The sequence below is a fragment of the Achroia grisella genome, unplaced genomic scaffold (assembly GCF_030625045.1).
Source record: "Achroia grisella isolate CSIRO2021 unplaced genomic scaffold, CSIRO_AGI_Agris_v1 utg719, whole genome shotgun sequence".
Lineage (NCBI taxonomy): Eukaryota > Metazoa > Arthropoda > Insecta > Lepidoptera > Pyralidae > Achroia > Achroia grisella.
This window is the reverse complement of record NW_026713002.1, coordinates 670,888-698,112: the sequence shown is the minus strand read 5'-3', so window position 1 is coordinate 698,112 and position 27,225 is coordinate 670,888. Positions and strand designations below refer to the sequence as shown.

At 33.1% G+C, this 27,225-nt stretch overlaps 1 protein-coding gene across 5 annotated transcripts in view; it reads right to left on the bottom strand.

The window, feature by feature from the left end:
- Positions 1 to 7,948: 7,948 nt before the first annotated feature.
- The window catches only part of LOC131850278 (gastrula zinc finger protein XlCGF57.1-like), a 71,261-nt gene continuing 51,984 nt past the window's right edge, over positions 7,949 to 27,225 (bottom strand). The window contains exon 5 of one of the 5 annotated variants that reach the window (XM_059200473.1): positions 7,949 to 9,320. In XM_059200473.1, coding sequence (XP_059056456.1) covers positions 8,149 to 9,320 — 1,172 coding nt within the window. In that variant the 3' untranslated portion in view covers positions 7,949 to 8,148. Of the gene's footprint in view, positions 9,321 to 10,357; positions 11,674 to 12,148; positions 13,602 to 19,506; positions 20,827 to 23,782; positions 25,292 to 27,225 lie in introns of those variants that run through there. The other 4 variants (XM_059200471.1, XM_059200476.1, XM_059200475.1 and 1 more) reach the window with 4 other exon arrangements.

Sequence of the window (27,225 nt, the reverse complement as noted above, 5' to 3'; positions counted from 1 at the left end):
GCCTCAGGGTTCGGTCCTTGCACCGACCCTCTTTCTAATTTATATAAATAGTCTCTCTAATTTTAACCTATCAAATACAAAAATTGTGTCATTTGCGGATGATACCGTTCTAATATTTACAGGTCCTTCATGGGAGGAGGTTCGTCTAACTGCTGAGAAAGGAATAAGGGTTATAATAAATTGGCTTGACAAAAATATTCTAACATTAAATCTAAGTAAGACTAAATATTTAACTTTTTCAATATACAAAAATAATCAACCTAAGCCTGATTTTACAATAAGAGCCCATACCTGTTCCCAATATGAAAATGGAAATTGTGGCTGTGTTGTTCTCTCTCCTACAGATAATATTAAATATCTGGGTATTATAATCGACAAAACTTTAAACTGGAAACAACATATTGACTCATTAAAGTGTCGAATTCGTAAACTCATACCAATATTCAAGAAAATTAGTTTATTAAGAGACGATAAAACTAGTAAAATAGTCTATTTATCTTTATGTCAGTCTATTATTACTTATGGAATTTCAGCTTGGGGAGAAGCAAAGAAAACCATTCTGATCAAATTGGAACGCGCCCAACGATCTATCCTTAAAGTTCTAAAATTTAAGCCATTTAGATACCCCACAACAGAGTTATACCGTGATTTTACGGTGCTAACAGTACGCCAGCTATATATAAAAAGAATTGTTATAAAACAACACTCTCACCCAATTAACTTGGATAACTCTAAAAGATTAACACACAAAGTATACAAAGTACCCACATGTAAAACTACTTTTGCACAAAGCTTTTTTAATTTTCTTGGACCATTACTTTATAATCGCATTAATAAAAAAGTATTGTTAAACAATAGAAATAAATATGACTGTAGAAGGACACTTCAAGATTTTTTACTGAAACTTGACTATACCGGCACTGAGGAAGTTATTGCAGTTACATAATAGAACAACATTACAATACAATAACTATCATACATACATATATATACATACATTTACAATATGATGTAATATATTATAATATAATGTAACTTAGTATAGTTTAATCTATACTAATATAATATTTTATCTATATATAATTACTTTATACTAATATAAATATATAGGATAAATACTTATCTTGATATATGGAGCATGAATTAGAAATTTTATCTTTATGTTTTCTTTTTCTTTAACATAAATTCATTAAAAAAAAAATACTTAAATTATCTGTATCGTTAACATACAGTGGGTTGCCAAATTAATAGGGACAGTCACGAAATATTCGTTTTTTGTAAAACATTGGTCTATAATTAATTAAAAATGTCACTTTAGGCTATAATTATATTTAATAATATCAGACACATATCTTATAATGAATTTAGACTATAATAATTTAATATTTGAACAACTAGAAAATATAAACAAGTATAATAAAAATGATGATGGGAAATTATTAGTATTTTGTCACATTTCCTTTTGCTTCTATCAGTGCTTGAATCTGCCTCGGCATACTTTCAATACACTGTTTAGCACTTTCTTTTATTTTGGGATTGTGAAACCATACATTTATTAATTTTTCAATTAGTTTTACTTTGGTAGTTATGATTTCCTTAGCAATTTCCGCCTTGGTAATTTCCCACAAGTTTTCTATGGGATTCATATCAGGAGAATTGCCAGGCCAAGGTAAAACTGGAATGTTGTGGTCTTCCAAAAATTTGGTTACACTCCTCGCTTTATGACATGGAGCTGAATCGTGCATAAACACGAATTCCTCCCCATTCGGGAACCATTCCTGAAGTTGCGGCAACAGGCGAGTTTCTAATACTTGCTTGTATTGGTCCTGTCTCATGGTTCCCTGGACGATATAGAGGCGCCCAACTCCTTTTGCGCTGATGACAGACCATACCATTATTTTTACAGGGTGTTTAATTCGTTCCACTATGCAATCAGGATGAAATTTCTCGCCTGGGCGCCGCCTCACGAAGTTACTTTTGTTGGCCAAAATTTCAAAAGTTGACTCGTCTGAGAAACATACCTAAAAAAATATAGAAACTATTTATAATTTTTGTAAATATGATTTTATATAACACAAATAAAATTAACCATAGAACTGACCTTATTCCAGTCTTCAACAGTTTTCAGGCGGTGCTCACGAGCCCAAGCAAGCCTTTTCTTTTCATCGCCTCTGTTAATCGGGGTTTCTTATCTGGACGATGACCTGTCAGGCCTTCCTCTGCCAACCTTAGCTGTACAGTTCTTTTTGAAACACGTATTCCAGATTCCTGTACTATCTGAGTTAAAAATCCAGCACTTTTCTTTCTGTTTTGCAAGCAGATATCTCGAATTTTCCTATCGGAACGTGTTGTTGTGATACGTTTTCTGCCACATTTGCCTTTTCTTTTGGGCGAAAGTGGCTGATTTTGATCTAAATTTATTTTTATTTTATTGACGGCAGATTTCGATATCCCGGCCAGTTGTGCTATCATCCTCTGAGAGTGATTTGTGTGTAGGAGAAGGGTTTTAACCTCGAATTTTTTTCTCGGAGTCAAATCTACCCCTCGACCCATAGCCAAAGCTGAAAATATAAAAATAAATTAAAATTGTTCTAAAATCCGCTCCAAAATACTTTAATTTTAATTATAGTAAAATATTACTTACTTGCAGGTATTGATTATTTCACAAAACCACTAAAGAACTGTTTAAAAGAATAATTTACGTGTTTCACTTTTACACGTGTGAACGACTGTGTGTCTCTCCCGTCATTAAAATATATTTCCAAAATAAACAAATCTCTCAGCACTTGAAATTCACTTTGAATTTGAGTTATAGAGACAAGGTGAACATAAAAACATATCAGCAAAAAACTTTTACCACTTAAAAACGTAGTCAAGACCACTTGAAGAACAAAAATTATAAAAAATGTGACTGTCCCTATTAATTTGGCAACCCACTGTATACTGTAATAAGTTATTATTACATTCAAAAGAATGTTGCCGGCTGACGATCCCATTGTATTATAAAAACCGTTTGATATGCCATTTAAAAATGAGCCCTATTCATATAGTGCGAGATTCTTACCTTGCCGTAACACAGTTATCTAACTAGCACGGGAGGTAATGATTTTTAACTGTATACCCTCAAAAATATTTGTTTTGTTTTATATAGTTTATAAATAGTAAAATTAACAAAAGTGAATAAAAAATTAGATTAGATTAGAATCTATAATGATTACATAATACGTTAAAATAATTATCTTTAAAGTTTAAAGTTTCAGCTTAAATTTAAGAATATTGTTAAATCATTTTTATTCTGTAATGACAATTCACTCACTAAACGTCTACTTAAATTATAAACGTTGTGACGGAAGCACTGTATTTTAGGTTGGTTTAAAATGAGACACGTTCCTAGGTGAGGTAAAATATGTGTATTCAGCTCGCTAGCAAAAACGTAAAAGCCAAAGAATATGGCATTAGAAAACAATCGGTATATAAAAACAGAACGTCAAAATATACAATTCAAAAATATATAAAATGCTTATAAGAACTATCAAAAACGTTGCCTTCGGCAACAAACGTACATGAACCATGTACGAGATTATCATTTCATAGTATAAAAATAAGTAAACAATGGATTTTAATACAAAATGGCTTTTAAAAAAAACAATTGGGTACTTCATTTCATCTCTATATAGAATTATGAAAGATTTTTTCTTTTGAAATGTCTCAGAAAGCCTTTCCCTAGAAATGTACTGTTGATTTTATTTATTCGATTGTAAGCTGTTGGTTCTCTTATAAATCAATAAATAATTTAATGTGAAATAATATAATAAAATTGAGTTCCTTCTATTAGTAGCCTGACCCGGTTTAGCTCGGGTCGGCCTATATCACTTTGGACTACTATATACTAGCTGTGCCTTTTCACCCGCATGAAATTTATAGCCTGTGTTATCATCATACACGCACCTGTCCATCCATACTCACAAACTTGCGCATTTATAATATTAGGTCAGATTATAAACAGTTTAAGAATTTCTTAAAACAGTCAATTGATTCCGAATTTTACTTTGCTCGATAACTAAATCCGTTCCCACTGTATATTATTTGTATAAAAAAGAAATTTATGACAATCATATACAGATCTGAAGTAAAATAAAACATATAGTATTAAAATATATTGTTTTATTTATTGTGCATTTAAAGTATCAATAATTTACATTTTAAATGAAATATTTCAATATGATTGTAATTAAAAAATTATATAATATAATACCTAATCATAATTAAGAATAATATTTTAGTGGAAGTGGAGTAGCTTCTCTGATACCTTCAAATTCTACTGCAATTCCGACTCTACATTCACTGCAGTCCAAATGTAGTTCAATAAGTGCCGAAAGAGAGGTCTATGGATGGCACAGAATATATTTACTATTGTGTTAAATTTGTCTTTATTTCCGCGACCATTGGCATATGTGAGATTACAAATATTAGACGCAAAAGATTTTCCAACAACGGAGACTGCATGACGATCTATGTTGGTGATCAATCTGCGACTGTTATAAGTCCATTAAGCAATTGAGAAATCCATTAAGAAATTGACGGAGATGAAGAGTTTGGTGATGACTGATCATCGTCGATAAAAACAGTTGTAAAAGTTGAACGGAATTAAAAAGATTTAAACGTTCAACTTCATGATAAACCATGTAGTCTTAGATGATCTTTCAAATTTTTCCGTCTTAAGAACGCCATGCCGCAAATTCCGCATTTATAGTTTTTCTCTCCCGTGTGGATTATCATATGCCGCTTCAATGTCTCCTTGTTGCAGAATCTCTGATGGCAGACATCGCATTGCTGGTTTCTTTCCTGGAGATGGACAGACCTCGTGTGACAAATCAAATGGTACTTCAAATTAAATGCCCTCTCACATATGTCGCACTTATGAACTCTCGTCGATTGGTTGTGTACGTCTTGTAAGTGTATAGTCCTTTTGTAATTCGAATTAAATCTTTCCGGACACATTGGGCACCTTCGAGGAAATTGCTTCATATGCACACCTCTTATATGAAGAGTTCTTTTGTAGGCTGTATTAAAAACTTTACTGCAACGATCACATGGGAAGTTTCCATTCTCGTGCACTTCCAAGTGCTTTTTCAGAAGACGCAACGTCATAAACCCTGAGCCGCAGACCTCACAACTGTAGTTGTTGAAATGCACGCTCATATGGATAACTAAAATCCTGATTTTAATGAAAGACTCCTCGCATATAACGCATTTGTATGCCCCGTTCTGGCCGTCCAAATTAAACGGTATAATATTATCTTTTAATTCAGGATTTATAGGTTTTTGATGTTCCTTCAGATGATGTTTTAACTCTAATAGATCTTTTGGTCTTAAAGAACAAATCTTGCACATTATATCACTAATGTCGACTTTTAAGATATTTTCTCTTCTGTTGTTGACCAACCTCTTTAAGGGAGCGAATGTATGAGTGTCATTCATGTGTTGCCTCAAAAGTTGCGTTTCTAAAAATGGTTGCGAACATATAAAACATTTGAATTTATTGTTCCCGTAAATAAACGGGTATACTGTTGAGAATTCGAAGAGTGTGAGCGCGTTTTGCCTGATATCACCTGTTTTTTGTAGTTCTTTATCTTTTGCGGGGTCTGTGGATATTTTTACTGGAGTTTCTGATCGAGGTATGGAAAGCGGTGATGGACTGCGTGAGGGACTGATTTTTTTCACTGTAACTTCATAATCGTAGTCCCGATCCTTTTTCAATTGACTGAAGTTCACTATAGTTCCCAATGGTCTACAGAGTGTTCGGTCGTAGGCAACTTGGAATAATGGCACAGTCCGTTTAGATTTCTCCTTAATTGTGCTGTCGGTTCCTAAAAACAGAAAAAAAATGTATGTACTCGTTTGATGGCTCGTTCATGCAATCTTTTAAAGGCATTAGTAAGTGAACCATTTTCATAAGTGCGAATTAGAACCATCTCCCATTTCTTAATATATGTTACCGTCAACGGTACCGTCCGCCAGCGTGCCCGCTAAAGCAGATTTCAGTGACTACAACGCCATCTAGTTTGAGTGATATAACCACCATATATTTATAATTAATATATATATTTTTAATTAATTAATATGATTTATTATTATAAACTGGAAGTAAATATATAAATAGTAAAGATTAAATCAAATTACAATTATGATATAAAATGTATGTTCTAGAAGATTGATATAATCAAGTTTGTTTTTGAGTACAAGATATAAGTTCTGATTTGACCATAACAGTCCTACCTACCTACTGACTTTAAAAACAGTGTGGACAGTCCAGTTTGGTTTAAACGCTCGAAGTGAAAAGTGAAACATATAAGTGAAACAAGTAGTCTTCGTTTATCTTTGCTGCTGCTGCTGACCCGTAACATATAACCTATTATTATAAAGACCAAATATTTTATTTTCATTTGTTTATTTTTTTCTAATTATTTTAGACTTTTCGCACTATAAACTTGCAAGAAATAGAAAATTTTTATTAAAATAAACTTGCACTTTTGAAAAGTCATATTTTTTTATTCTACCACTCATTCGGAAAGACTAATCACAAGAAGAATGAGCAAGAAACTTGCGTGTTGCTCTTTTAAATGAATGATGTACAGAATTACATTTTTAAGAATTTTGTGTGAATAAACTTCCAAATAGCAAAGTTGACATAAATTAATAGTTGAGTCGTTACTCAACTATTAATTTATGTCAACTTTGAAATAAATCAGTTATAGTTATTAGAGCAGACCAGCCCCTACAAGCAGTACCCCTACACAAGAATAACGGGTGAGTAAGATAATGCTGGCGATTGTATTTTTTTTTATCTTCCATCAAAAGTCATTAAAAAGTGTTTCATAATCTATGTTATAATATATAAGATGTAATATTATCTAATCTGTGGTATAAGTGAACAATTTTCATATAATAATAACAAAGTACACTATTTTCGACGGCCTCGGTGGTCCAATGGTTTAGCACACCGCATTACTTCCCAAGATCGCGTGTTCGATTCCTCGCACGGTGCAAACATTTGTATTCATGAGTATGATTGTTTGTTTCGGTCTGGGTGTTTTCTGTGTATATTATGTAAGTATTTACAAAAAAATTAAGTATTTATATCTGTTGTCTAGTACCCATAATACAAGCTCTGCTTACTAAACACACTACGAGTATGTATATAGGTACTGAGTACAGATTTGTATAGTAGGAGAATCGAACCTGTGACCATTAGAAGACAAAGCAGTATTAAACCGCATCACCAACTTCACTGTGATTTATAATCTATACTAGCGATACTATAAATTGAGATTTAAGCTATCCTATCTTTCAAGTTGGATCAAATTGCACACAATGTGCAAATCAAATTTGCAATCAGCTCAGTAGTTTAGGAGTCCATAGCGGACAAACAACGTGACACGTAATTTTTATATATAAATATAACGATTACTTGACTTGACCGGACTAAGATTAAAAAAAAAGACATACTTAAAATATTTTATTCATTTTACAATTACAATATAACAATACTCGTCCAACGGAACCTTACACAAGTCTTACAATATCAAATGTAAAATATCACTATACAATAAGTACCCGGGCGATCGAGCTTCGCATTTATTTTAACACTGTTTTGAGGAGAGATGTATCAGTACTAAAATTATAATTGCGAAATTGACTGTCTGTCTGATTGTCTGTCTATTTGTTACAGTTACAACGAAACGGCTGAACGTCATGACATAGACGTGAAGTTAGACAGGGAAGGATATAGGCTATTCTTTGTCTCAAAAAAAAAACAGATAAAGCCACAGGTAATAAGTAGTATTGTATAGACTAACTTTTTAACACAATCTGTAAATTTTTTCGTTACTTTTATCGTCATTAACAATAATACAACGTAAGATGACGTTGTATTATTGTTCAAGTTCATCTAAATAAGCACCTTCTCATAGAAAACATTATTTATAAAAAGCTAATTAAAGCTTGATAACCCAGGTATCTCCAAAACTGATTACAGAAAAAGACTGAGCAAACCTCTGTAACCCTGGTACTAATTTTATATTACTGCAGTTGGCAACTATTAATTTTACTATTATCCTTCATTTAACTTCACTCAACTTACAATCATCATGAAAACAAACCACGGCAAGACACTTTGCTGTCCGAAACCGCATTTGGATGATGTACTTTCGTGTGATGCTTCAAACTACAATTCTGTACGAACCCCGTGCCACAGATGGAACAAACAAAACGCCTGTCATTCTCGTGAATTCTCATATGCTCCCGTAGAGTGTACTTCCTAGCGTACGCCTTCTTGCAAACGCTACATTTATATTTCCTCTCCCCTCCATGCCGTACCATATGGTCCTTCAATTCCGATTTAGAATAAAACTTCCATTCACAAACATCACATGTATGCCTTTTCATTTTCAAGTGCACTGTCTTTATATGGAGCCCTAATTTCCCGCTCAAATTGAACACCCTAGGACACATATTACATTTAAACTCTTTCAATTTAAGACCGTGAACGCTAGATATATGTTTGTTCCTTTGAAAATAATTTCGAAACGTTTCCGAGCAATGTGGACATCTGTGTCGTTTAACTTGCAAATGGACGGTAGCAAAATGTTCATTTTTCGCATTCGTCGAGCGGAAAACTTTGTCGCAGCTATCGCAAGCAAAAGACCCAGTTTCGTGTGAGAACGCGTGTGTTCTCAGTCTTTCCGGCGTCATAAAACCCGTGCCGCATTGCTCGCATATGAAATTTTGAAAATGCACGTTCATATGATGGTTTAATGATTTGAAATCCGCATATCGCTCGACACATAGTGCGCATGGGAAATCATATTGCGACACCCTGAACGGTAAGACTCCATCTTTTGATTTTGGGTCTATATTCAACTTGTGTTCTAATAATAAATGCGTTTTTAATACATGGAGATCTGTGACGTTGTCTTCACACAGTTTACAGCTTACATTGGTTATATCTACTTTAATTAACTCGTATTTCTTTAATTTTGACATTGCGTCTTTTATTTCTGAACAGTTTTGGTTTGGATGCTCTGCTGTATTATGCTCCCTCAATTTGACTGGATCGGAAAACTGTTGTTCACAATAAAAGCACAAGTATAAGTTTTTCATCCACCTAAATGGACAAATCTTGGAGTTCTCCAGAAGCACCATCGCGTGCCGCCGGCGCATCTTCAATTCATCGTTTAATTTCCTACGTTCTTCTTGTCTCCGGGTTTCTTCAACTTTTCTAAGCTCTACATCTGCCCAATCGACAAGCGAGTCTTCACCTATAAATAAGAAAACACACGTGCATGAGCATCAGCATCTCTCATTAATTTCATGCAAATTACACAATATTACATATTAATTTTAGTTCAATACTTGATTAGAAATCGTCATTTGAGAAAAATGCTCATTCACGTGACATTTTCTTTTAAATTTTTGTTCCAAGTATATTCAGATAATATTTTAAATAATATAAATGAATACCTCCTCATACCTGCTTTCCTCATATGAATCTAAGTTTATAGCATACCCTTCTAAAGGAATTTAAAAGTTCTCTTTAATTATGATAAAGGACACTCCTAACGCTGTAGGCATGCAAAGGCCGTACCGTAACAGTTTACCATCCATTACCAGTAATTACACGAGCACTTCATTATTTATTAAATAAAGAGAAAAATAATTTACATTATAACTGTGTTACAATATTGGTACGGTCATCAAAAAACCACGTCAAATGGGTCAGCGCTCCGATGAGTATGGGTTCGCTCTCAACCTTTATATGAATTTTCTGATTGGGGATCTTAGCAGTACTAAAATTAGTTGTCACATTGATGGGATTTGCTTATAACAGTTATGTGGATGATAGGTGTTGTTGAGCCCTTCACTTAATAACTTTAACTCATGGACTCAACCACAATGCAAAAATAAATTAGGTTAGGAAGAACATTATGATTGGTACTAAAAAGTACTAAAAACAACAGTTACTCTTACTCTTATATCTACATTTAGATATTTGGGTCACTGGATCACTAAGGACTGGAGGACTGTAGGTCGCTCTCTGTCCGATATAATATAATTCTTTTAAAATATGGTCGTGAACAAGAGCTTCTTGATTGGACTGGTCTGCTCTAGTCACTACGGCTGATTTAATTTTATTTATTTACTTAACCAGTTGTTTGTGTATTTAATATTTTAACTCTAATGATTAGTACTCTAGTTCATAGTTTATATTCACAAATTTTAACTTAAAATGTAAAGTTTCAACAATAATTTAAAGAACAACAGAAAAGTTTCTTGTTCTTCTTGTTCTGGTTCTTAAGCAGTAGATAAAAAAATTGTGACTTTTCTATTCTACTCTTTTAAAGATATTTAACAGTTTCGTAAATTTTCGCAGAATATTTTCAATTTTCAACTAGCGACTATCTTTATGGTGTGTTTTCATATGACCTGTTAAACTACATTTCTGAACGAAAGCACGTCCACAACATTTGCAGACGTATCTTCTATCATTATTATGTATTCTCATATGACTGTGGAGTGTTGTTTTTCTCAGGTAAGCTTTCCCACAGACCTCACACTTGAAATTCCTTACACCGCTGTGACAGGTCATATGAATCTCTAAATTTGATTTATATGAAGTTTTAAAATTACAAATGTCACACGTGTATAAATTAAGTCTGATATGTTTCTGTCTTTCGTGCGCTTTCAAAGCTGAACTGAGCACAAATGATTTTGGGCAGAAACTACATTTGAAATTATTCATCTGGTCACCATGAACTTCTATCATATGTTTCACTTTCTGGTAATAATCTTTGAACCAGTCTGGGCAATAATTGCAGACACTCCGACTCTTTTTCATGTGTATAGTCTTATAGTGTGAACGATTGCGAGATTCGCTACTGTACACTTTTCCACAGACTTTACAAGGATATTCGCCACTATCATGAACTTTTAGATGTCCTTTCAATCTCTCTGCAGTCATAAAACCAGCGCCGCATTGCTCACAAAAGAATCTACGGTAATGTTCCTTAACATGATTATTCAATTTGATATACCCATTAAATTCACTATTACAAAGAACACACTCCCATTTATCATCGGTAATCCTGAACAGCGTAGTTCCATCATTATTAACATCTATTTTCTTTTCATGTTCCTCAAGTAAATGACGTTTAAGTTCATCAAAATCATTGAGTTCTATCCTACACAATTTGCAACCGAATGTAGTTACATTCATTTTAATAAGCTGCGATTTTCCCGTTCTATTGAGCGCCTTGCGTATATCTTTCTCCTCTAACAAGCTGTGTTCCGTTACAGTATGTTTCTCTAACTCGGATATGTTATAACAACTCTTTGTACAGTATATGCACATGTAAAATCTATTGAATCTAAATGGGCATAAGGTGGTATTTTTAATGAGAATAATTGCAGTACATCTGCTAGCCTCATTCTGAAGCAGATCTTTCCTTGTTTCCCCACCGTCAATTCTATTGATTCTCACAGGACATGATTGAGACCCTTGCAGCTTTGGACTATCTCTAGCCAGTATCGATTTCTCAACATGAAGCACTCTTATTTTCACCGGATATTTATGTTCCGGTAATGTACGGATGTTCATTGGTGTTGATCGTTGACCTAAAAATAAAAAATAACTATAAACATTAGCGATTAGGGCCTACGAACGTCTATAGTTAATCTTACTGTTCATAAATGAAACGCAAACCATTCGATGAACTCTTCTTGTGTATACAGTATTTACCATTCTTTCAAGAAAATCCCTAAAATCCTACGAAGAATTCTCGAGTACCGACGAAAAAAATATGCCGATGATCTTGAAAGACGAGCTTAATTATCAGTAAAACTCAGATTATAGATAGAAATAATTTCAGAAGTAACGTTAAGTATTAATGTGATATTTTTCAATAAATACTATTCATAAAATAACAGTAATAGTTAAAATTCAATAATTAATAACAAGAGAAATGCTTACACTATACATTTAAAATGTATAGTGTAAGCATTTCTCTTGTTCTAAATCATTAATCAAATTTCATAATAAAACTCCATTATGATTAAATAAAAACAATTTATTGTAACTTGTATAAATATTTGTAGACATTAAATTCTTATCTTGACTTTTAGCTTTAGTACGTGGTGCTTAACCTCGTTATAATATAGTTTCATATGCATGATATGTATATATCTTTTTTTATGTAACTGGAATGGCAAATTAACTGTCGGTCCACCGGGTGATAAGTAGTAACCGTGGTTTATACCTGGAGAGCGTCAAGAACATTATGACACCCTCCTGCGTTACCATTCTGTAGGATTAAGAGGTCACGTCTGTACCCTGTACATTAGTTGCCATATCTCACCTTCCAATCAAAACAACGCTTACAAATCTGTTTGCTACACATTTAAAAATTAATAATTGAGATTCTCAACGTCTTTATGATGAGTTTTCATATGCCCTTTCAAGCTGCACTTCTGAATAAATGCCCTTTCGCAATACTGACATACAAATCTTCTATCATTATTATGTATCCGCATATGTTCTTTTAGAGTTCTTTTTCTTGCGTATGCCTTATTGCAAACTTCACATTTAAAGTTCCTTTCACCGCTGTGGCAAATTAGGTGCTTTTTGATCGCTTCTTTATAATAAGTTCTGTGATCGCATATATCACAGGTATATGTGTTCAATTTCAAATGCGTTTGCCTCTCGTGCGCTCTTAAATGCGAGCTGACCATAAACACTTTTGGGCAGAAACTGCATTTGTACTCGTTGGCACCTACACCGTGCACAGATATCATATGTTTCCTCTTGTGGTAGTAATCTGTGAAGCTTTCTTGACAGTGTTTGCAGATGTTCTTCTTCGTTTTTATATGTATCTTCTTATAATGGTCTAGTCTAGTTGCTTCTGTTTTGTATACTTTATCGCAGTCCGTACATGGGTATACTCCTATTTGATGCGTCCCTAAATGACCTTTCAAACCACCCGCAGTGACAAAACCAGCCCCGCACTGTTCGCACGAGAAATTCCTGTAATGCTCATTGAGATGTTTGTTGAGAAATCTATATTTTACGAAATGCTGTCCGCATAATACGCATTGGTATTCTTTATCCGTTATTCTAAAAGGTATGACGCCATCATTTGTGATGTTTATATCCTTCTTATGTTTCAGTAACAAATGATTCTTTAAATCGCTGAAATCAGCTATGTCAGCGCTGCATAGTTTGCAAGCGGCATCGACTACGTTCACTTTTATCGGTTGTGATTTCTCCGTTCTACTTAATGCTTTACGTACATCTCTTTTCCCTACCGCATTATGTTCCTTTTGGGTATGCAGCACTAGTTGGGGCATTTCCAAAAACTTTTGAGTACAATAAAGACACATATAGAATCTGCTGAATCGAAATGGGCATATTGTGCTGAATAGAATTAGATTTACAGCGCTATTTCTGCTAATTTGCTTTGCTAATATATCACTAGGTCCATCGTCGACTCCAGTTATCTTAATTTGCACAGCTCTCGAATTGCTAGCCATGACGGTGGCTTGGTCACCTAAAAATAGAAAATTTCAGTATAAGCGGCTATCCAGTCAATTTGTTATTACTATTCATATATTTTTCTTTCGTTTTAAATTTGTTTATGTGAAGTTTTCAAGAAGAGAGTACTGGAATGAAAAATGAACTCCTTATAGTGGATTTGGATTTATTCTTGAACAACTATTGGCTATTATGAGAGACAGCCAAGGTCCTAACCAACTCAAGCGATCTTTAGTATCAGAAGAATTAGCATATCTTTTAATTAAAAGTACTTAACTTATTTAAGTTATATATCGTTTACATTATATTTAAGTTATTAGAAATAATTTGTTTGATTGTTATGTGTATGCATTACAATGGAGTGGAACGATTTTAGAATTTTTATTATTTGTGTTTTTTTAATTACGTTTTTTTGTATGCGTTTCCAAAATATACAGCCTTATTTTTTATTCAATTATTTCGTTCTATTAATCCTTCTTGTCCATCCGAATAGATCACTTCTAACGATAAGGCCGCTTGTTCATTTCTCTGTATTGAATCTTATTCTGTGTAATGTGACACAACAGTGTGTTTATGGTAACACTGATCTTTCATTCTCTGCTGGTTCAGGCAAATATAGCAGTTATTTTAAGTACGTTATAGTGCACTTTTATATGTTCTTCTTGAAACAAAATTACTAAGGAACAATGTTTTATTTCATTCCTCGTTCAAATGGCACAGAGTATAAATGGAAAGACGAATACATATCCGTTATATTGGATTTGAAATTATACAATTACATAAGATGTATATATTTATTTGTATAATATCTATAAAAAAACAATAATTCTTACATACTAATTAAAAATAACATCACCTTAACTCTATTATAGCTCAAGTATTACGCCCATTAAAAAAATTATGTAAGCAGACTAGTGTTATATTATTTGTGACATACTATGTAAAAGATATATAGATATATTAGCTGACCCGGTAATTTTCTTTTGCCATATATACTAGGTTTGTTAACGGTGTGTTGTTTACACACCAGATCATATGTTGAGCGGAGCGCGTTTATTCTTAAAAACTCAACCTTGACCGATCGGAATTCATTTTGTAAACGATGTAGACACTAAGGTAGACCTTCGATGAAATTTTGGTCGGGATCGGTAAGGCGTTTTCGAAGCGTATCGTTACAAACAGTGCAAATCTGATCTCTAAGATCACTTCGCCCTCCGCTCGATTAATATTGTTATTAAAAAATAAACTATATTGATAGTAGAGGCGTAAAAATTTAGGTAATGTAGTTTTTAATGCCGAATAAAAATATATAATTTATTCCACCAAAATAAAAAAATAATCTGTGGGCCAATCTTATCACTTAGGGATATAAAAAATAGATAACAACCAATTCTCAGACCTAACGAGTATACATATAAAATTTCATCAAAATATCCGTTTCGGAAAAGTATGGCAACTAACATTGTGATAAGAGAATTTTATATATTAGATTATATATCTTATGTTACTTTGATTGTTTGTGCGTTTTCTTACTTATTGTTAACAGATGTGTTATTTAAATTATATCTAATAAATATTTTATTAAGTATCAGTAAAACTGTGACCAATAACTAAAGCGTAGAACTTATTATGTATAATAAAAATAATATAACGAAAAAAACATTTTGTGCTGTTTATTCCTATGTAAAATTGCCTTTATTGCACTTTTGAATACAAGATTTGAAATAAATATTAGAAATTTTGTTAGTAAAGGACTTATTAAAAGAGATCTCTTCCAGTCAACGTAAAACAGCGTGACTGAAAGTGGCGTGTGGTCACAGAAGTGTAAATAATAAATGTAAGAAAAGACAAAAGTTAAACAACGATAAATATAGTTGTCAGAGTAATAAGAATACAGTTTTAACATGCCAGCAAATTTTAGTAAAATTTATGTATAAAGCGTTGTTGTGATGAACATTATGTAACATAGAGTTAAGTAACATAGAATAATGATTAAAATAGCAACTATAGTCTGTTTTTTAATCACAGAGACTAAATTGACAGGTGTAAATGTCAAATTTTCAAATAATGTTACCACCTATATCAGGGTAGTACCTACCTATATCGGGGTGCACCTGCGATACCGATTTGTTTAATCGTAACTTTTTATTTTAGAATATAAGTTTTAAAGTTTTATACGAAGTTTCTACAACATTTTTCCAAAATGTACGTACATATACTAGTGATTCCATTACTATCATTGTATTATACAATACAAAATACATTTTTGTTGTTTCCGTATATAAAGTAATTTTTACAGTATTAAGCTACAAATCGAAATATTTTTTCTTTCAAACAACTAAATATTTTAAATAGGTGTATGTTTTATGAAATATGACACCATACTAATATAATTTGTTTTATAAAAAAAAGTCAATTATTCTTTGTTTCAGTGAAATATATGTCAATTTAATAACTATTTTGCTACAACAACCTCTATTTATTAATAGTTTGACTTTATTAATTTCGTTTTAATACGTTTTAAATAAACACCTACGCATTACTTCTGAATAACCTATAAAAATGTGTAATTAATATTAATTTCCGATAGAACCACAACTCTATTTAAAAACTACAAAAAGCTGACAACATAGGTAATGTCAAATTTGTCTCCGAAATAAAAAAAAAACAGACTATAGAGAGAACGCTTAAAATTATAACATAACATTATAGTACATGTGCGATTATGTATATAAAACAACAAATATATACTCATATTTTAACGAAATTACCAAATTATATACTTAATGGATTTAAATTATTATCGATAAAGTTTAATGCCGAACAGTTCCATCCAACCAAACTTCCAAGTCATATCCGGACTCTATTTAATACCTGATAATGCCTCGTTCAGAAGTGAAACAAGTATCGCAATATGAGTGTAGACTCAGTAACGGTCGGAATTTGATCACCAATAGAGAAGGCCGTAATACTTCCAGCAAGTTTTTTTTTCGGACTACTCTAATGCTGTTAGCCGCAGCTGGTCTTTACAGCTTCACCGGACGATAGGGGGCGAGTGCAGATGGCACTCCAAACCCGCAGGTCTTATGGAGCGGCTGAAGGCCAACTCCCGCCTGACGGATACGACTTTAGTCTGTGGGCACCGCTATGGGTTCAAACCTCGGCTCAGGCCGTCGTAATATCGATCCCCGTTTGAATTGGACGGGGGCTTCCAGCAGTGATGTTCATGTTTCCGCACTATTTTGTGCTCTCACACATGCTAACACACATGTTAGGGGAATTGAACAAAATAATATAAACCCATTAAATAATGAAATAGACATCCGCAAAATAACACATAATTCTATAAAATATATACCAAATTATTACAACAATATAGAATATCCACAAGTACATCATAAACAATAGTATTATTGTAACACTACTGGTGATCGTAATCACGTAGAACGTTGTGGTAAACAATCGACAACAGTAATTAAAGCATCTATATGGCGACATCTATTACACTGGCAACACAGGTTTTGTTTCCTTCATTTTTTTTCTGTTCTTGTATATTTTTTTGGCTCCGAGTATGAATTATTTTATCCATATGGGATTTTGCTAATGGCTTAAATTTTTAATATTTTAAATTTAACATTTCGACCAAATTTTGTCTGTTTTTGGGTAGTTTTATGGCTCTTATATACATATTCAACACAAATATAGCAAAAACAATCAGGATTATTTACATAACATCTTGTTGACGAAGTCATATAGAAAACAACAGCAAAAATATATCAGTGTCCAATAAAAAACGCAAATCAAAGTTGAACATAGTAAATGAGGGAGGGAAGTTAGCTGTAACTCAAAAACAAAAGCTGTGAGAGAAAAATTGTTGCTATATTCAGACAATACGTGTTAATTCGAGGTAGAAACGGAAAAAAATCGAAGGAAACAAACATTTTGTTTTGTTGGCCAGTGTTATTTATATTATAAACTAATTATTGTATTCACAATAAATCTTAAAAATATAAAATCGGACAACACGCAAGTTTCTTGCTAGTTCTCTTTGTGATGAGTCTGCATTTCGCACGAGCGGTAGAACAACATAAAAGTATGACTACTGTAAGTGCTTATATATTAAGTTTATATTAATAAAGATAAAGATATTCTTAAAATTATAGATGGCGTGTGAAACAATTCATAAAATCAAATATTTGCCCATTTTGGGATATTTTTCCCAACCGTCTATAGCCTATGTGTTGATCAATATTTAAGAATAAGTATAACAATAAAAGACTTCAGAATTATTTTGTAACGTTTACAAGAAATATATTCAATCATTACATTGTCTACGCCCAAATAAAAATTACGATACGGTTGGCAACACTAACGGAGTAATTCTCTGTGCAGCTACTGACGTGTGTGCTCTGTGTAAAAGAAACTATTAAAATACTTATGTAAAATAACTTGTTAATGATCGTGCTGGTCATTTTGGAAACCGTGACAAAATATCCTACTCTAGTCACGCTGGAAGTGAGTCCCATCAGAGTGGAATCCCTTTTAGCATTATGTATGCTGATATATATATTGTAACATCACCAAGTAATATTGTAGCATACCACAGCGCAGAAGACACTGACATGAGACAGCTTACGTACAAATAGCTGAAGAATAAACGTCACAAAAGTACCCTTTTAGATATATTAATAAATGCATTTTCCTATGAATATTTTGTATATTGAAGTGCAAATTATACATATTTGTAAATATAATGTAAAAACTTCTCAGCATTCCATGTATACACGGTACGAGTGTCCATCGTGTGGCAGAGAGGTACTCCGAGCAGTTCCCGCGATTTGTGAACGGATGTAGGTTTAAAGGGGCTTGCCAACGTACCTCAACATTCACCTTCGTGTTTCTCTCTCTGCCAAGCCACATCTGCTAAGAGCCTGGTAGTGCAGCTTTAGATACGCGTCTCTTCAGCCCAATACCCACAACTGATTTTACGTGAAACCTTAACTCTAATGATATTGTGATGATTCTTAATATTTTGCAAATAAAATGCACATGGAATTTTAAGCCGCAATCGTGTAACTCAGCATTTTCTAAAGATTTCTAATAAAAATGCAATAGCATTAAGTACACCTTTTGTACCTTAACCTATTGGTCAATAAAGAAAAATAAATAGTTCACAAATAGACAAGACAGGTTTCGCCTCATGATTTTACGGTATTTTTATATGTAAAGGTAGGCAGAACACCTGCGTTGTAGCACCTTGTTACGGCATATGCTGAACGTAGATCTATTTAGTACCAAAATGAATGATCCAAATTTTATTTAATAAATTCTTTTTTCTTCTGTATTTTATGAGTATCAAATGAATGTATTTTCTCTCTTTCGTTCTAAATGCTCTACTCTATTCCCTTTACATCCTGTCATTCATTCGTTCAATTCCATTCATTGATTTCTATTCAGTCAATACATATTATTATCAATTTATTAATTTCATACATTGTGTATGTATGTATAATGTGTTGTGTATTATGCGAATTAAAATCATCATCGTCATATCACCTGCTTCTTCCTCATCCCATTTGGGGTCGGCGTAATATGTTAAATTAAGGAACTATATTTAATTAAAATATTATTATGCTGTAATAATTTCCTTTTTTTTTGTAGAGATCATTATCAGACTTTCGTAGTCCTTCAATCTTTGGGATTTATTGAGATTCTGGTGATAAAATTGTGACATTGTAAATGGTTAGTCACGAAGTTCGTGTAATCTAATTAAAAAATATTAATCATATAAATGAAATTAAAACACGAAATTATAACTATTTCAATATCACCAGCAGTGACTTCGAAATGAAGTATCAAATAATATCTGATTTCATTTGTTATTCATGGGAAAAAGTTAATAATTATAAAATTAAATATTTTAAGTAACCCCCAATTAAAAACTCTCATAAATTATAGCCAAGAACCATCTCGAGCATGTAAATTTTCAAAGAAAGTGAATTTTAAATTAATCCGTAATATATACAGACTTCAATAAACAGAACTGGTTTGATTAAGAGCAGTAGTTATAGAATTACATGCCGACATTTTGTTACATATTTAAGTCATTTCCATATTCCTGTGTTGCATTTTCACGTGTGTTTTCAGACTGCTTTTCTGTACGAACGTACGTCCGCAAAAATTGCAGACGAATCTGTCGCTATTGTGCGTACGCATATGCTCCCTCAATGTACTTCGTCTAGAGTATGCCTTCTTGCACACTTCACATTTGAAATTCTTCTCTCCTGTATGACATATCACGTGTCTTTTTATAGACTCCTTATAATTACTCTGATAGTTACAAATATCGCATGTAAACTTCATATTCTTCAAGTGCACCTGCCTCTCGTGCGCTTTTAAAGCTGAGCTCACTAGAAAGATTTTATCGCAGAAGGAACATTTGAAACTGTTCTTTACGCCGTGAACGTCTTTCATGTGCTTCCTCTTCTGATAGTAATCCATGAATGAAGCTTGACAGTGTTTGCAAATGTTCCTCTTTGTTTTTGCATGCACTCTCTTGTGATGTTCGACTTTGGCTGCGAGAGTGTTGAACACTTTCTCGCAATTAGCGCAAGGGTGTGGTCCAATCTGATGTCCTTTCAGATGCACCCTCAAACGTCCAGCAGTTACAAAACCAGCTGCGCATTGATCACAGAAATAATTCCTGAAATGTCCGCTTACGTGTTTATTGAGAAATCTATATTCTACAAAAGTCTCTTTGCATAGAATACATTGGTATTCTTTATCGTTTATTTTGAACGGTATAACCCCATCGTTGCCTATATCTATATCAATCTTATGTGTCTCCACTAAATGAAGTTTTAAAGCATTAAAATCTGTTACAACTGCGTTACATAATTTGCATCCGTAATCAATGACATTCACTTTTATCGGTTGCGACTTCCCAGTTCTACTTAACACTCTACGTAATTCTTTCTTTCCTACTGCGTTGTGCTGCGCTGTGGTATGTTGCACCAACTGTGACATATTTAAGTAGCTCTCAGGACAATAAAGGCACATGTAGTATCTACTAAAGCGAAAAGGACAGAGTGTGGTGTGCAGTAGAAGGTTAATAGCGCTATTACGACTGATTTCCTTCTTGTATACATCTTTAAATGGTTCGCCGTCCTCGACACTGGCGTTCTTAATTTTCTCAGCAACCGTATCCCTAGACGTAGTTGGTTCTAGTGTGGTCGGGTCACCTAAAAATAGACATATTTTAATAAATATATATACTTAATAATCTCTCAACCTAAACTTATTATTACTGGTTACGGAATCACCAAAGAGAAAATTAATTCATCAGGGAGTCGCTCAAATATTCCCAGCGAAATGTGGGCATATTAAGTGTTGCATTCACCACAACAAATATAACGACTCTGACTACCCCATCAGGGATTACAGTCATGAAGCTGTTATTATCATTAATACTAGTTATGCTAAAATTATATTGTGTTCTGAATTTATTTCTTAATTTATCTATACTAATATTATAAAGAGAGATAGTGGTTTTTATTATAAGGTAAGTAAAATCTGGAATCACTGCACCGATTTGAGAAATTCTTTCACAATTTGAAAGGTACATAATTCCAGAGAGATATAGATTATATATTATGTTAATATACATATGCCTAACAGAGTTATGACCTACAGGGCGAAACTGGGATTGTCATTAGTAATAATATATAATCCTGCGCAGTTTAAATTAGACTCTGAAACTACTGAGATATGAACAAATCTTTTTGCATTTGATATTTCAATACTCGAGTTTAACATTTATGAATTTATTCGATATTTTGGTAATTTCTTGTGGTTAAATCTTTAGAAGCCAAAAGAATAAAGTCAGAAGAAATCCTAAACAATAATTGCATAAAAAGCAGGCAGACGATGTGATGGGATGTATCTAGAGTTCTAGACATCCAAGAGCAACTATCCAATTAATTTAGTTTGTTAAAGACATTACCAATTTCAATTTAATTTCTTGGATAATTTAAAAATATAATATAGATTACAAATTTTGATGAGCGAACAAAAAAGTAGGTTGCCTCGATAGATTTCAATTTTGAAAGTTATTTTGAAAAAGAAAAAAATATTAAGCTGATTAGATGACCCGACCAACCCAACCCTTCAGTTATCAGCTTGTCTTGTCGAATACACCAACTGTCACTAAATACGCATAAGTTTAAACTGTAAATATTTTGGAATAGCCAATTTTAGCGCAAATTTCGTAATTTCTCGTTCGGTAAGAACCATCTAGAATAACAAAGTAATATTAATTCACCCTCAAGAATCAATATGTACTCATATAAAAAATAAATCAAGTTATTTATTAGTCGAAAACTTATCGTTTGTATGGGGATAAGGCTTGTTAGTAATGTGTACCAATAACTCCACTACTAACAATGGTCTAACAGAAATAATCATTTCTGTTTGACCTCCACGCGTTTTCCAAAACCATCGTGATAAAATCCTGGTGAAATTGCCACGATGGGCTAACTGATCTGACCTCATGCTCATCCTATCATCCTCCACTAGTGCCCCAGGGTAAACCGTTATCACAGATGGGTGCACTATTTCATTATCATGCAATAATAATGTTATCCTTTGTACTGAACTACATTCAAGCATACAAAATCGAAATCAAATATCATTTATTCATGTAGGACATTTTAGCCGCTTAAGAACGTCAAGTTTTTTGTATTCATATTTTATCCCTATCGTCCAGTTCAGTATACAGATTCAATTGAGAACTGGCAAGAAACTCAACTGTATTTTTTCAAAGCCAGCCTTTTTTTTATATTTATACACTTTATTTGTACCAGATACAGAAAAATATTAAATCCCATAAATATGTATATATATGTATGTCTATCTCTAATCCTATTAATATTATAAACGCGAAAGTTTGTGTGGATGGATGTTTGTTACTCTTTCACCCAAAAATTACTGAACGGATTTTGATGAAACTTTACAGTAGTATAGCTTATACATCAGAATAACCTATAGGCTATAAATTCCACGCGGGGCATAGCTAGTATTAAATAGAAATCGCATGCATTAACAACCATTTCCATGCACGTTTGTATTTAAGTAATCGTTTAGTGAGTAATAGGCTTCGCTCAATAAATATGATTATCATAACAATCAGATAGTATGTGTCCATACTTCTCTGATCTGAATTATGTTAAGGATAGACTTCCATACATCAATAACTACTCTAATAAATAAAACATTTAAATGTATATAAATATTTTAATTAACAGTGAGTATATTTATTCATTTAATAAGATTTCGTTGTAGAACTTAAGGCGTAAAAAAATAAATATCTACAATATTATATGTAAGAGTAAATTATTATATAAAGAGTTTGGATTTATCTTTATTTAGAAAAGGAGAAACTCAATATTTGAGCGATCAAAAAAATAGTCCAATTATAGAAAGCTACATTATGAAATTAAAATAAAAAATGTATGTAGAAACTTGACTAAAATGTGCATCCGCCATCAACAAACAAGAGTCAGACTATTAACAAAATGATTAAAAGTTATTATTTTATGTAAAAAAAATAGACTTTACATATATATAACTATATATGTAATTAGGTTAATAGATAATTGTCGGTATCGGCATTAGAAGCAATAAACATATCTTCATCTAACAGCCTCGGTGGTCTAGTGGTTTAGCACACCGCTTTCCTATCCGATGGTCGTGGGTTCGATTCCTCGCACGATACAAACATTTGTATTCATGAGTATGATTGTTTGTATCGGTCTGGGTATTTTCTATGTATAATATGTATTTATTTACAACAAAAAAAATGTATCCATGTATTTATATCAGTTGTCTAGTACCCGTAACACAAGCTCTGCTTAGCTTGGCACTAGATGGCGCTATATGAATTGTCCAGAGATATTATTATTATCTCATAAAACAAAATCATCAATATCACTAAATTAAATTGCACATTTCTTAACACCTTAGACCAGGGTAGGCGAACATTTATGTATCAACGTGTCATTTTTTCCAAAAAATGTTTAATGGGGTCATTGACGTGCCATAAAATAATTTTGACTCTCTGATTATTTGGAAAATAATAATAATAAATACTAGCAAAACTCTCTATGAAATAAAGTAAATAAAAGAGGTACATATTGGATTGTTTTCATTACACGCATAAATTAAATTACTGTAAAATTAGTGTGACTTCTGTTGCTGCAGGTTAGATGACATATAATTTATGTCGAGGTTGTACGATGTTACTTTTAGCAAAATGCATGTTGAACTGGACTCATCTGTCAAACGGTTTCTAACCGAGTTTTTAATGTTATTCGTCTCTGAAAATAATGACTCGCAGGCATAGGTAGGTGAAAATTGTTAAAATAACATGAGCCAGCTTCTTCAAACAGTTTTATGATCGACGACGTGCCCAAAATATTGTGTCGCGTGCCGTCAATGGCACGCGTGCCATTGTTTCGCCTACCGGGCCTTAGACACCTATCGCTCATTTAATATCTACAAGCAATTCTCTTCATATCATCTCCACATCTTTATGATGCGTCCTAATATGTCCTTTCAAGCTGCAATTCTGTACAAACGCTTGGCCACAGTACTTGCAGGAAAACCTCCTATCATTATTATGTATACGCATATGTTCTCTCAAAGTCTTCTGTCGCGCGTACGACTTCTTGCAGACCTCACATTTGAAGTTCTTCTCGTTGCTGTGGCAGATCATATGTCTTTTAATGGATTCCTTATAATGACTCTGGTATCCGCAAATATCGCAGGTGAAATTCTGATTCTTCAAATGTACTTGTCTTTCATGCGCTCTCATAGTCGAATTAACTAGGAATACTTTCGAGCAGAAACTACATTTGTAATCATTTGAGTCCACGCCGTGTACATCTCTCATGTGCCTTCTTTTCTGATAGTAATCTAGGAATCGAGCTTGACAATATTTGCACAAATTCGTCTTTGTCTTCGTATGAATCCTCTTGCAGTGCTCTAAGCGGGCTGTGAGCGTGTTGAACACTTTATCGCAACTGTCACAAGGAAACGGTCCTACTTGGTGACCTTTTAAATGTCCAGTCAACCCTGCAGACGTTACAAAACCAGCTCCGCATTGTTCGCAGAAGAAATTCCTATAATGTGCTTTTAAATGCTTATTCAAATGTCTATACTCTGCACATTGTACATCGCAAAGACCACATTCAAACTGATCATCAGTTATTTTAAAAGGCATGAGCCCATCATTTTTTACATCTATATCTTTTTTATGTACATCCACTAAATGTTGTTTCAATTCTTCGAAGCTATTGACGTAGTCTGTACATAGTTTGCAAGTTATATTGAGTAGGTTTACTTTGATGGGTTGCGATTTTGCCGTTCGACTTAGCGACTTCCGTATTTCTTTCTTACTTAACGCGTTATGTTCTATTGTGTTGTGCTGTGTTAATTGAGACATGTGCAAGAAACTTTGGCTACAATATAGGCACATGTAAAATCTGTAGTAACGGAATGGACATAAGGTCGAGTATAGGAGAATGTTTATGGCGCTATTTCTGCCGATTTCTTTGGAAAAGATATGTCTAAAAAAACCATCGCCGTCGACTTCCGCTTGTCTAATTTTCACTGGAACCGTAAGAGTGCTCTGTCTAGTTGATTGAGGACCTAAAAATAAAAGAAAAATATGGATATAAGAGTCTCGTTGGACTAAGACTAGAAATTATTTTTATTTTAATATATTTCATTTAAAATATATTTAATTATATTTTTCTTTTATTTTTTAGATATTATATTTATCAAGACTTCAATAAAGTTCTTTATAATGAATCAATGAGAGTTTCTTCGGAGAAATAATTAAAAAAAAAATATTGTTAAATAAATAAGTATTTTTATGTGGGTACTAGCTGTCCCGGCAAACGTTGGTTTGCCTTAAAATAAAAAAATAAATTTAGGGGTGGACTACCCCTAACATTTAGGGGGATGAAAAATAGATGTTGGCCGATTCTCAGACCTACTCAATACGCTCACAAAATTTCATGAGAGTCGGTCAGGCCGTTTCGGAGGAGTATGGGAATGAAAACTATGACACGAGAATTTTATATATAAGATATATTTTCAGTAGCATTAATATAACATAAAATAAATAAAACAATAGATAAAAATAGCTATTTTCGCGGGCTAAACTTGGCTACACAATATTGACAATGTACGACCAAATGCGTTTTCTTCAGAAGTTATTTATTTTATTATTTTCTAGTTTCTTTTAATACTAATAGTTTATAGGTAATGTATTAGTGATGGTTCCCGGCTTCGCACGGATGAATATCTCGGCTTGTTCAATACTATAACATAATTGTATTAGACATAAACCTTCCTCTTGAATCACTCTATTGCTAAATACAGCATAATTTAAAAGATAAAAGCGCTGTTCGCTTTTGTCTATTAAAAGCGGCGGGGTTTGTTTACACTATGTAAATATACCAAAAGTAATTTAATTGGGGCCTTTGATTGTTTTAAAATGAATATTAATATTTAATTAAATTAAATTTATACGTTTAAGAACATTACCAATGTCTTTCGGATTCAGTTTCATTTATCAGTGTTTCCATCACCAGACAACCAGTCAGAAATATAAATTGACATTGAGCTCATGGGGTTGTTAGTACAAAAATACCAGCTGTTAGGTCGACACTCGAGAGGACACTCCATTGTCACTCGTAAATTTAGACACGATGGACTGACTAACCTCTAAAAACAAATATCCTCTTCCACGGACGTTTCCTAAATTTTGTCTGGTAGAAATACTTATTATAACTTTTGTAAATACAAATCAAATCAAATTATTTATTTATTTTATTTATTCGTTTAATTCAGGCTACATGACCCATATTATAAATACCTTATAGACTAACGTACATAAGAAATAATAATAAAATATGTATTTGCAAAATACAGTGGCAAACCATTTCAGAGATTAGCCGGAACAAACAGACAGACAGACAAAAATTGTAATAAATGATATCTTCGTGTAGGTACCGTACTTATATTCATATGCAAGTAGTAAAAAACGATTATTTCAATATTACAAACAGACACTCCAATTATTTATATGTATAGATGTATAAAAAAATATATATAGTATTTATGTCAGTCGTCTAGTACCCACAACACAAGCTCTGCTTACCGTGAGACTAGATGGCGCTGTATTAATTGTCCAGGGTTATTTATTTATTTGTCAGAATACAAGCCCCTTTTTCTCGGGGGAAAGGGGATTGTTAGTAGTGTGGATTGATAACCCCCATTGCTAGCAATGTACCATGTCAGGTCGACTTCCACGCGGTTCCCCCTGGAAACCATCATGTTAAATTTCAGGTGAATTTGTCACGATGGGCTAACTGATCTGACCTCATTGTCATCCTCCACTGGTGCCCTGCCAGCGTAAACCGTTAGCGCAGGCGGGTGCACCATTCCATTATCATCTCCTTTTTCTCAAGTCAGTTAAAGAAGGCAAATTAGTCCAACCCAAAAACGGTGGACTTACAAAAATTCTAATTTGAAAAATAGAAGAATGGATTCGAATTGGTACTTGCTGATGTTCT